This window comes from Lithobates pipiens, unplaced genomic scaffold (assembly GCF_037356315.1).
Source record: "Lithobates pipiens isolate NorthernLeopardFrog02 unplaced genomic scaffold, aLitPip1_a1.2 Scaffold_3, whole genome shotgun sequence".
NCBI classification, from domain to species: Eukaryota; Metazoa; Chordata; class Amphibia; order Anura; family Ranidae; genus Lithobates; species Lithobates pipiens.
Window position 1 is genome coordinate 170,367,155 of NW_027507790.1, and position 12,054 is coordinate 170,379,208.

The 12,054-nt window shown below is 43.7% G+C and overlaps 1 protein-coding gene across 1 annotated transcript in view; it reads left to right on the forward strand.

The window, feature by feature from the left end:
- Positions 1-12,054, forward strand: part of MCCC2 (methylcrotonyl-CoA carboxylase subunit 2) — a 156,760-nt gene that overhangs the window by 37,370 nt on the left and 107,336 nt on the right. The window contains exon 7 of the mRNA XM_077462494.1: positions 9,069-9,182. Coding sequence (XP_077318620.1) covers positions 9,069-9,182 — 114 coding nt within the window. The remainder of the gene's footprint in view (positions 1-9,068; positions 9,183-12,054) is intronic.

The window sequence follows — 12,054 nt, forward strand, 5'->3', positions numbered from 1 at the left end:
TTAAGAATCGTGGGCTTCAATCGGATCCATTCAAGAAAAGTTGTCAGCCAAAATGGATGGTACTCGGGCCTCATTGGATAGGAGAGAAGATTCCTCAAGGTTTACCTGTAATGCGGCCTTATGGCGCTGGACCCTGTGCAGTGTTTGTTCTGACCAGTGTGCTTTCCTCCAGGGTGCTATACAGGTCCAGGGGAGTGGACCCCAGATTAAGGGGGACCCAGTCCCTGGAGGTCTTTTATGACCGAGCTTTCTGCGATGGGTATAGATTTTACTCCTGTTATGCTCAGTCCTGCAGCAGGAATGGTAAGCCTGCATTTTTGCAGTTTTTTTTTTTTTTTTTAAGTAAAAAAACAAAACAAATCGGACTGATCTTTTCTCTGTTGCCACTAGGGGCAGTGTGCTGTTTAATCGTGCTCTGTGTGCTTCTTAGGAGTGTTGGGCTGCAGTTTCTCCTCCAGCCACTAGAGGGTGCAGGCTTGCTCAGTATGGCCTATTTCTATATAGGCAGGAAGTGGAGGGGTGGCCATTTTTGTCAGTCGATACACCACTGTACAGGCATCGGTACACTTTAAGATGATGTGTCTCCAGAGTAATGTGTCTCCTGCTTACTTTCAGGCAGCTCTAAAGCAGGAATAAGGAAATAAGGCTGCATATGTGCTTGGCTAATCTGGCAAAACTAGTATGGGACCAAGTGCAGTTGAGCAGGTTCAGCATAGTATACATGCTTGCAAACTTGTTGCTTAAACGTATGTTCGAAGAAACACATTTGAAAAAAAAAAAACATGGGCATCGGTGCACTTTAAGGAGTTGTGTCTGCAGGAGCTTATTTTTTTCCCCCGCTGTTCTGAAGCAGCATAGAGGCTGCTTTGTATCCATATGTGTTTGGCTAATCCTGCAAAACTAGTATAGGGCCTGGTGCAGTTGAGCAGGGGCATGCTTGCAAATTGCTTAAAGGCATGTTGGCAAAAACATGTTTGCATAGACGCATTATGCATAGACACATTTGCATGTAAACACATGTTTTGCATACCTGCATAAGCACGTTTGCATAAACACATTTTGAATTTTTTTAATAAACGCATGCTTGCTTACTAGCATAAACACCTTTGCATGAGCACATGTTTGCATAAACTTGAAACTGCATACTTTTTTTTTTTTGCATTGAACTGCATAAATGTGTATTTATTTACATTAAATTGTATAGATATGTGCTTATTTGCATTATACTGCATACATAAATGCATGAACAGCAAGAATACTTATAAACCTACATGTTTGCATACTTGCATACCTATGAGGTTGTATAGCGGTAGACCAAAGTTGTTTTAGACCTGCATCCTTAGGGAACTGCATATTAGTTTTTGGCTAATATAGTCGCTACATTATTTACCTGTTAGACCAGATAAATGTCTCCAGAAGGGAGAGGCGGCTGGGAGGAGTCGGGTCCAGTGATGTGGCGGTGTTCACGTCTCCTGTTGGACCAATGGTGTCAGGGGTATCTGAGCCACTGAGGCACCTGATCTCGGATCAAGCCTGGTTAGTGCTTGGATTGGAGATTGCCCAGGAATACCAGGGGCTGTAAGCTTTTTTCCCCTCCTAAGTGAGGGAGGCATCTGAGGCGGCTGTGTTTTGAGAGTATCTCAGACCAGAAGATTTTAGGGCAGTCTGAGGTGGTTCGCTCCATCTTTAGCCAGCAGAAACCTGGATGGTTAAGTACACCTCTTGGGGCTCTTTGGGTCTGCCACAGTGTCATCAGTCTTTTGCCTTGTATTGGCTCTTGGAGCAGAAGTTATGGGCTCATTATTGTAAAACAATTTAAATGGTGGCAGTTCCAAAACCAAATAGGGACATGAGGTCTGTCTTGAGATCCTTCTGTTTCAGATAGTCTCGGTCTGTTCAGTAATGACCTCTCTACAAGAGGTAGATTTTGGGGTCAATAATCATCAGTAAACGCATATCTTCATTTGCCAGTTTATTTCCAGGCTCATCAAATATTTCTGTAATTGCAGTGGAAAGTCGTTTTTTTTTTTTTTCTTTTTTCTGAATGGCCGCAGCTCCTGAGGGTTCACAAAGCTCCTAGCCTTGGTACTGGACTTACTGAAGACACAGGGGGTATCAATCTCTGTATACTTTGATAATCTTTGCTCAAGAAACAGTCAATTCCAGGGTTTCCTTCGATACATTTCTGCAGGAGGTAGTTGTATCTAGGTCGAAGAACTTTCCTTACTTGCAGTCCTGCTCCAGGTCTTTTTTAGAGGATCATTCTCTGTGTCTGGAACTTGAAGATCAAGGCATTGGATTTCCGGAGGACTCTGTTCCTGGGATATTGCAGGGCTAAAATTGGTGGTTGATGGTTTGGAATCTGGAAAAGGTGAAATTATTATTTTTAGGGGTTTGGAAGTTAATAACCACTGATGCTAGTCTCTCCAGTTGGTTTAAAGGTGGCTACAGTTCAGTGGACTTGGTCTCCACAGGAGAGAATACTACCCATCAATATCTTGGAACTTTTGACTAGTACGCCTTGCTCTGGATTATTGGACAAACCAGTTGTAGATTAAATCTGGAAATGCCTCTGCAGGGGCATATATATCAACCACCAGGGCTGCACCAGGAGTCATGCGGCTTAGGAAGGTGAACCACATTCTGTCTAGGACAGTACAACAAGTGCTGTCTCGATCCCCAGTGCATATTCCAGGTATAGAATAGTGGCAGGGGGAACTCTGCAGATGGATTTACTAGATTTCAAGTTCTACAACAAGTTGCAACAGGTTGTGTCCGGGACAAGAGTCCCACTGGCAATAGGGGTAGATGCACTAGTAACACCTTAGGGACCAGTTCTCCCTTATTTGATGCTTTCCCTTCATTTTAACTTCTGCCACATCTTTTGCAAAGAAACTGGGAGGTGGTAACACTGATAGTAGTGTTAGCCTTGTACACTCGCATAGCGAGTCTTGCAGGAGTCGCTCCTGGGACACTCCCAGTCCAGGGGGACCCAACGGGTCCTGTATCTCTGCACTGTTGAGCCCCAGAAAGCCAGCTTCAGGGATTTCAATTACAGGGCTTGCCTGGGGTGAAGCCAGGAAGTGGCACCCACAGAAATATGCGAGTGGGATATTTACTTTTTCTTTTACTTTCTCCAATCCGTAGGGTAAAAGATATTGGCCTTAAGTACTGTTAAGGGTCAGAGTTCGTCACTATCCATTTTTTTTCCAGAGGCCGTCGTTTCTCACTCCTATTCATACTTCATACAGCATGTAATGTAGACAGTCTCGCATGTCAGGCCATTCTTGTGTCCTTGGAACTTGAATTTAATCTTGACTGTCCTTGCAGAGGCCACTTTTTGAACCAATTGGGAGACTCTGTTAGTCCTTAATCTCAAATGATGGCTTCTTTGGTTGCTATAACTTTACTAAGTAGAGCGTCAGAGCTGGCGGCCCTTCCATGCAAGGAGCCGTTCTTGGTCTCCCATTATGATAGGGTGGTGATGCTTCCTCATCCATCTTTATTTGCCTAGTGTGGTTTATAGTTTTCACTTGAATCAGGACAGTGTCTTGCCTTTAATTTTCTCCTAATCCACAGTCAGCGGGAGATAGATTGCTACATACTCTAGAGATAAGTCAAGCAGATCCTGAGCACCCGAACTATCGGCACGGGTCAGAAATCCTGCTTTGTGCTGCCAGAGGAGCCCTGGAAGGGCAGGCAGCATCCAGGTCGAATATTTAGCAGTGGATCTGCCAGTTTATTATTGATGCCTATGGTTTATAGGGCAAAATCCCTTTTTTTTTTTTTCTAGGGAGAGATTCTCTACCAGGTGTGTAGTAGTATATTGGGCCATCCTCCATCAGGTGTCAGTGGCCCAGGTGTGCAAGACCACTTTCCTATCACATCATGGCAGCACACACACTGGGGTTGTGACTCTGCCCCCACAACCTGATAGGACTGGTTAGCTGTAAGTTTTGAAGTGGAGTCCACCGCTGCATCCCCCCCCCCCCCCCCCCTCGCCTGTTAGGACTGACTGGATAAAGCTTGGACCCCTTACCGTTTCGCCCCATCTAGGTACAGTCTTTAAATGAGCTTTATGCGGGGAACCTACCCCACTTTGATTATCTCAGGGGTCTACATGCTCTGGTGTCATTCAAGCCTTAAACGGGCTTGGCTTAACCGCAACGACCTCCGCTTTACCTTTTTACTCTGTCTTGTGTTTTCCCCTGTGTCTTCTATATGCATGCCCTTTCTTCATTTCCATGTTTCTTGTTTATTTCTCCTCTCTCCGCTTGCTGAGCCTTCTTTTTCGTCAGTCTCCTTGCCCTCCTCAACATGGCAGCCTCGATTGGCTCTGCACATGTGTGGCCTGGAAGTGACATGAGCGTTTTCTTCTCTCTCGCCGTTTCCGAAGATGGCGCCGGGTTCCGCAAATTGCTGTGGCGCATGCACGGCTCTGTCGTCACTTCCACCTCGACGGCAGCGTATTTAAAAACCGGCTTGTTTCTATGCAATCTCACAGAAAGCTGCTCACGCTTCCAGCCTGCATGTCCGTGCTCTCTGCTGCCACTTAGTACCCACGAATCTTCACTGGTAGAGCATGCTCTTCTTTCTCCTGGTATGTTCCTGCTTAGAATGGCCCCCTGCTTTTGCCTCACTGGTATTAATCTTACCTTTTTTCTTGGGTGTATACTATCCTCTGCTCATGGAGGCCTCTGCTCCAGCAGACCTTCCACATCCTTTAAGGTAAGGGGCGTCATGATTATTAAGTAGTAAAGAGGAGAAAAAGAGAGCCATGTCACTAACATCATCTTATCCTGATAGCCCTGGCAGGTCATCGAGATCATCTCGCTCTAAACGCAGGGAGCATTCACGCTCCAGAATAAGTCGGCCAAGGGCCTCCTCCAGCACCACCATTCCCACAAAAAATCATCATCAACTCACCAAGCTCATGATAGCCACTGTACCTGTCCTGTAGCTAATGCTTGCTGGGTATGCGGAGCGCAGGCCCTCCCTGAAAAAATTAGCATGCCAGGCCTGCTTTTAAGAGGCAGCCAGGGAGAAAGAGATGGATGCAAGGGAAGTATCAAATGTAATCAGAGAATCCGTAAAGGAGTCAATTCTGCAAGTATCCACCATAGAACTGAATTGACCAGTTCAAAGCACCTCAACGGCAGCTTCCTGTATCCCTCAAAAATCAGACAATTTATCGGATGAAGAAGATTCACTGGTATCCACTGGGTTTGATTTTACCTTAATAGATCATTTCTCAAAGTCGATAAAGGAGGCAATTGGTTGGGAGGAGTCAAAGGAAACTCCTCGCAAACTTAGAAAATACTTCTCAAATTTTAAAAGGGATCCCGAGACCTTCCCATTTATTGACGAGCTAGAAGATATAATAAAACGAATGGCAAAAGCCTGACAAAGTCTAGCCTTTACAAAAGGCTAGCAAAATTATACCCACTAAGGGAACCAAACGTAAACCCTCTCATCTCGGCACCAGTGGTGGACGTATCTCTAATGCGCCTGGCTAGACATGTAACCTTGCCAATTGAGGACACAGTAACCTTTAGGGACCCATTAGATCGAAAAATTTACCATGACCTTAAAAAAGCCTACTCGGCGGGGGGAGGTGCCTGCAGACCAGCAATCACTGTAGCGGCTGTCGGTAAAGCGATCACTAGCTGGACCTTCAGCATTCAGAAATTACTTTTGGAAGTAGCCATCCAAGAGCAAATCGTATCTGCTCTCCAGGAACATCGCTTAGCAGGAGACTTTGTGGCAGAGGAATCAGTAGATATAATAAGATCATCAGCAAGATCCACGTTGGCATCAGTTATGTCCAGAAGAGCGTTGGAGTTAAAGCCCTGGGTTGTGGATGCTGCTTCCAAGACTACCTGGTGCAAAATACCCTATGACAGGACCAGCTTGTTTTGGCTCCAAATTAGACTCGGCTATCTCAAAAGTCACAGGCGGTAAGTCGGGCCTAAATATTTCTGACAGAAGGCCAAAGCAATCTTCCTGAAAGGTATAGGGAGGCGAGATCGTTCAGACCGGGTAAAGAATTCAAGCAAAATACCCAATCGTTTTTCTTGAGTATGCAAAAATCGAAAACCCCCATTACAGGGGATCAGCAAAAATCATTTTGAAGGCACGACTGCCCAGCCCACGATGGTGGGAGCCAGGCTCAGGCTATTCCCGCAGGTCTGGGCAGATAATATAAAAGATCCGTGGACAATATACAACATCCACGCAGGTCACAAGTGGAGATTCAAATCCAGAATCCCCAAGGATCACTTCCAAGCTACCAGAGTTCAATCATCTCTGCAAAAGCAAGATCTCTTAACCAAGTACATCCTAGAGTTACTACAAAAACAAGCGATTGTGGAAGTTCCACTGGACCAGAGAGGCACAGGGTTTTATTCTCCACTTTTTCTCATAAAGAAGAAGACGGGGGACCTACGACCAGTACTAGATCTAAAGACCCTCAACAAAAAGATCTTAGTTGAATTCTTCAAAATGGAGAGCCTCCAATCCATATTACTGGCAATGGATGCAAAAGATTGGATGCTAGCAATCGATTTGTCAGACGCCTATCTACATGTTCCTATACACCAAGCCTTTCAAACATACCTATGTTTTGTAGTAGGACAGCAACACTTTCAATTCCAGAGCCTCCTGTTTGGAATATCGACTGCTCCCAGAACATTCGCAAAAATTTTACTACCAGTGATGGCATATCTGTGAGAAGGGACTAAGAGTCCATCATTATCTCAACAATATCCTCCTCCTAATAGAAAAAGTATAGACCGCGCTAGGAGAAACAATGTGAAATTAACAAACTAACAAAATAGGCAGCAGCAATAAATGCGATATAGCACCCAACAGCAACAAAATATATGTAAGGCTGCGCCAATCCCTCTAACATAAGATAAAATACTAAATAAAATTAAATATATAAACAATAATACAATTGAGCAATAAGACCTCAAATGCTGTGTAAAGTGACAAAAAGAAAAAGAGTCCAATCTAAAAAAAGTTCATAGGTGAATCCAAATAACGGACGTAGATGTCCTCAGATGACAACACCCCAGTGGTTCAACACTTTCCAAAGCGCGTGAAGTGCCCGTCACCAAAAGTTGAATGCGCTTACCAGAAAATATATGAAATGAAGCATATATAAATGATCAGTGGACAACATCCAGGTCAGCCTTCCTCAGCTGGGTCAGCACTCCATCCCTTAGCGATCTTTCAGGATAATGATCTGTTCAGTGGTCTCGATATAAGGCAAGTTCTGAAGGCAGCCTCTCTTCTTCCTCTCTCCAGTCATGTGGAGAGAGGAATCTCTCAATATCCTCCTCCTAGCTGACAGCCAGCAGTCTCTACTCCACCATCGAGAAATACTAATCTCCACACTACAACAATTTGGGTGGATAATAAATTGGAAGAAAAGCAGCTTGGGTCCGGCTCAGAGAATGAACCTCCTGGGAGCAGAACTAAGCATCAACTCCAACACTGTAGGACTTCCCCAAGAGAAAATAGGGCCGTTAGTTCAGAAGATAAAGAGACTGATGACAGCAATGTATCTACCTGCCAGAACATGCCTGAGCATCTTGGGATCAATGTCTGCCACCTTTCCAATGGTCCCAATGGCATATGAGGATATTCCAGAATTTGTTCCTGAAACAATGGAATAAAACATTAATGAGTCAACATATCTTTATCAACAAATCAATGAAACAATCTGCATGGTGGTGGACACAGGTCAGCAACCTCAAATGCCATTGGCCCATTGCTCCTCCCCACCTGGAAATGATCACATCAGATGCCAGTCTACAAGGATCCCACTATCGGGATCATGCAGCACAGGGACGTTGGATTTTCCGACCGCAGGGCATAGCCTCCAACATCCTGGAGCTCAGAGCTGCTTTGCAGGCCCTCCTACGTTCAGCCCATTCCTCAGAGGGAGAAGTGTCCTGCTACGCATGGACAACACAGTGGCAATAAATTACATTCAGAGACAAGGTGGTACCAAGAGCAGCACACTCATGAAGGTAGTGTGCCCTATCCTTGACTGAAATCAGATACATCTGGCAGACCTGAAAGCGGTATATGTCCCAGCAGTACAGAACCAACTTGCAGACGATCTAAGCAGAATATTCATCTTGAACAACGAATCACCAGTCCTTTTCTCTTCTGACACACAGGTGTTGTACTCCCGATCTCGATCTAGCAGCAACCCAAGTGCCCCAAATTCCTGGCAAGAGCCGCCTATCCTACAGCGATAAGGATCAACTGTCTCCACCAACCTTGGAATTTCCATCTGAGATATATATTTTTTTCCGTCTGGGATGTATATGTGGGCTGCCTGGCTGGGTTTACAATATGTAAGTTACAACGCTCTCTTTGATGAGGGTCATTATATTTGTAATAATAGAGATTACTGTGTTTTCCTCTCACCTGGACACAAGTCATAGATATCATTGAGAGTGGTTATATCTCCTCCTATTTCTCCAATTAAGATTCTTCTGTTACAAGTCAAAAAATATTTGGTTCTGAAGAAGCAGAAATGTGAAACGCGTCAACCATCTTTTTGACATCTATTGTAACTATTACTATTGAACCTTACGAGAACAGCTCCATTTGACTTTTCTATGTATTAATTTTTGTAAAATAAATTGATTGAAAAATATGAAGTGTATGAATTCCTTTTATGGTACCGTGATAATCCATCATGTTGATTCTTTATAAATACCTAGCCAGTTTCTGATCTGGAACCATCATGCAGTAATGAAATCTGAAAAATCAAAACCCTTGTTCTCTATGCCTATTCCGAATTATGGTGATCCGATAAATCTCGAATGACAATAGAAGTCCCAAAATCTGCACTTTTTAAAATGCTATGCCAACAGTGACCGCTTTGATGGTACTCTCCTCCTAGGTTCTCTCTAAATGTTAACAAAACCCAAGGATTTAAAAGGATTGTGTGTTTAAGCATATATACATTATTATTGGTTTTTATACTGTGTTATTTTGCCTAATGCTTGACCGTTTCTGTCGGACTTACTGTTAAATATTATTCACAGATAGCAGTAGTGATGGGATCTTGTACTGCTGGAGGAGCATACGTTCCAGCCATGGCAGATGAAAGTATCATCGTTAAAAAGCAGGGAACCATTTTCCTAGGAGGACCTCCATTAGTAAGTATATGTCCTGGTAAGACAAAACCTTTGAATGCAAGCCTTCCTTAGGCTGATAATACAGCCATGGCCAAAGGTTTTGAGAATGCCACAAATATAAAATTTCACAAAGTCTGCTGCTTCAGTGTTTTTAGATCTTTTTGTCAGATGTTACTATGGTTTACTGAAGTATAATTACAAGAATTTCATAAGTGTCAATGGCTTTTATTGACAATGTTACATAAGTTTATACAAAGAGTCAATATTTGCAGTGTTGACCTTTCTTTTTCAAGACCTCTGTCACCCTAGCATGCAGTCAACCAACTTCTGGGCTACATTCTGACTGATGGTAGCCCATCCTTGCATAATCAATGCTTGGATTTTGTCAGAATTTGTGGGATTTTTTTGTTCACTTACCTCTTGAGGATTGGCCACAAGTTCTCAATGGGATTAAGGTCTGGGGAGCTTCATGACTATGGGCCCAAATTTTTTATGTTTTGTTCCCCTTATCACTTTTGCCTTTATGGCAGGGTGCTCCATGCTGCAAAAGTCACTGTTCATCACCAAACTGTTCTCGGATGGTTGGGAGAAGTTGCTCTTGGAGGATGTTTTTGCACGATTCTTTATTCATGGCTGTGTTCTTTTGTGAGTGAGCCACTCCCCTTGACTGAGAAGCAACCCCACACATGAATGGTGTCAGGATGCTTTACTGTTGGCATGACACAGGACTGATGATACCGCTCACCTTTTCTTCTCCAGACAGATTTCTCCAGATTTATCAGAGAAAATTACTTTACCCCAGTTCAATCCCTGTGCAGAATATCAGTCTGTCCCTGATGTTTTTCCTGGAGAGAAATGGCTTCTTTGCTGCCCTTCCTCACACCAGGCCATCCTCACTGTGCATGCAGATACACTCACATGTGCCTGCTGCCATTCCTGAGCAAGCTCTGCACTGGTGGTGCCCCAATCCCGCAGCTGAATCAACTGAAGGAGACAGTCCTTTTGCTTGCTGGACATTCTTGGGTGCCCTGAAGCTGCATTCACAACAAAAGTTCATGAGGATCCAATAAATGGTTGATTTTAGGTGCAATCTTAGTAGCAGCAATATCCTTGCCTGTGAATTGCTTATTGTGAAAAGCATTGATGACTACACGTGTTTCCTTGCGGGTAACCATGGTTAACAGAGGAAGAACTATGATTTCAAGCACCACCCTCCTTTTAAAGCTTCCAATCTGTTATTCTAACTCAAACCACATTACAGAGGGACTTCCAGCCTTGTCCTTGTCAACATTGACACCTGTATTAGGCCGGGTTCACACTACTCCGACATGGAAGTTGGACGACCTTCAAACCGACTTTGCCCTAGGATTTAATGTCCGACTTCCATGCGACTTCAATGAATGGGATCCAACTTTGATCTGACCATAACAGGCCAGGTCCTTATGTCTGGTATGAATGTTAAGGGGGAACCTAACCCAAGACCATACTAGACCCTTATCCTAGAATGCAGCCCAGCAGGTGAGAAGGGGGGGGTGAGCACTTTCCCCCTCCTGGACCATGCCCGGCTACATGTCCTAAACATGGGGGGTGGGAGGGGCTTAGGGTCTCTTCCCGACAACCCTGGGCGGTGGTTGTGGGAGTGTGCGGGCAGGGGGCTTATCGGAAACTCCCAGATCTCGCCCCCCCCACCCCCCTTTCCTGACCTGCCTGGCTGCATGTTCTGCAAAATATTTGTATACGTTTTGGGGGGGGGGCACGCTGTTTTTTAATTTTGGCGTGGGTGTCCCCCTTAAAATCCATACCGAACCGAGGGGTCTGGTATGGTCTTGGGGGACCCCACGACCATATTTAGGGTTTTCTTTTTACATTTTGGTGTGGGGTTCCCCTTAAAGATCCTCAAAGCACAAGTTGAATCAGATGATGATCTGACTGGAATTCAAATCCATGGGTAGAAATTGTGCCCAAGTTAGATCAAAGTAGTGCAGGAATCTTTTTCAAAGTCAGACCGACATAAGTCAGACCAGTTAAGATGGCTTTCCACCAGTGTGAACAAGCGAATCACTGACATGATGTCAACTGGTCCTTTTGTGGCAGGGCTCAAATGCAGTGGAAATGTTTTTATTTTTGTTTTTTGTTTTTCTTTAAGATTACGTTCATTTTCATGGCAAAGAGGGTCTTTGCAATTTAATTGCAATTCATCTGATCACTCCTCATAACATTCTGGAGTATATGCAAATTGCCATCATAAAAACTAAGTCATTCTCAAAACTTTTGGCCAGGGCTGTATGTGTTGTATGAGTGCAGGTGGGTTTATTCACCTGTTCGTTTCTCCTAACATTTAGGGTCTTTAATCTTTCTGCTGAGTTGTTCATAGAAATGGTATACCAGTATAATGGACAGAATGTTGTGCATAAAGCCATAGGAAGTATACAGGAGGGCAACTACTGGAGCCACAATGGTGGGGGCATATTTTTTGCGCTATAAACAAAGAGTGTAAATTTTGAAAAAAAAAACACATTCTTTTTTACTTTTTGCTATAATAAATATCCCCCAAAAATGTCTAAAAATATTTTTTTTCCCTCCGTTTAGGCCGATACGTATTCGACATATTTTTGGTAAAAGAAAAAACTCAATAAGCGATTATTTATTGGTTTGCACAAAAGTAATAGCTTTACAAAATAGTTTTATGGCATTTTTATTAATAATTTTTTTTTTTTTTATACTGGTAATGACGCGATCAGCGATTTTTATTGTGACTGTGACATTAGGGCAGACACATCGGACATTTTTGACACGTTTTTGGGACCATTATCATTTATACAGCAATCAGTGCTATACAAATGCACTGATTCCTGTGTAAATGACACTGGCAGTGAAGGGGTTAACCGCTAGG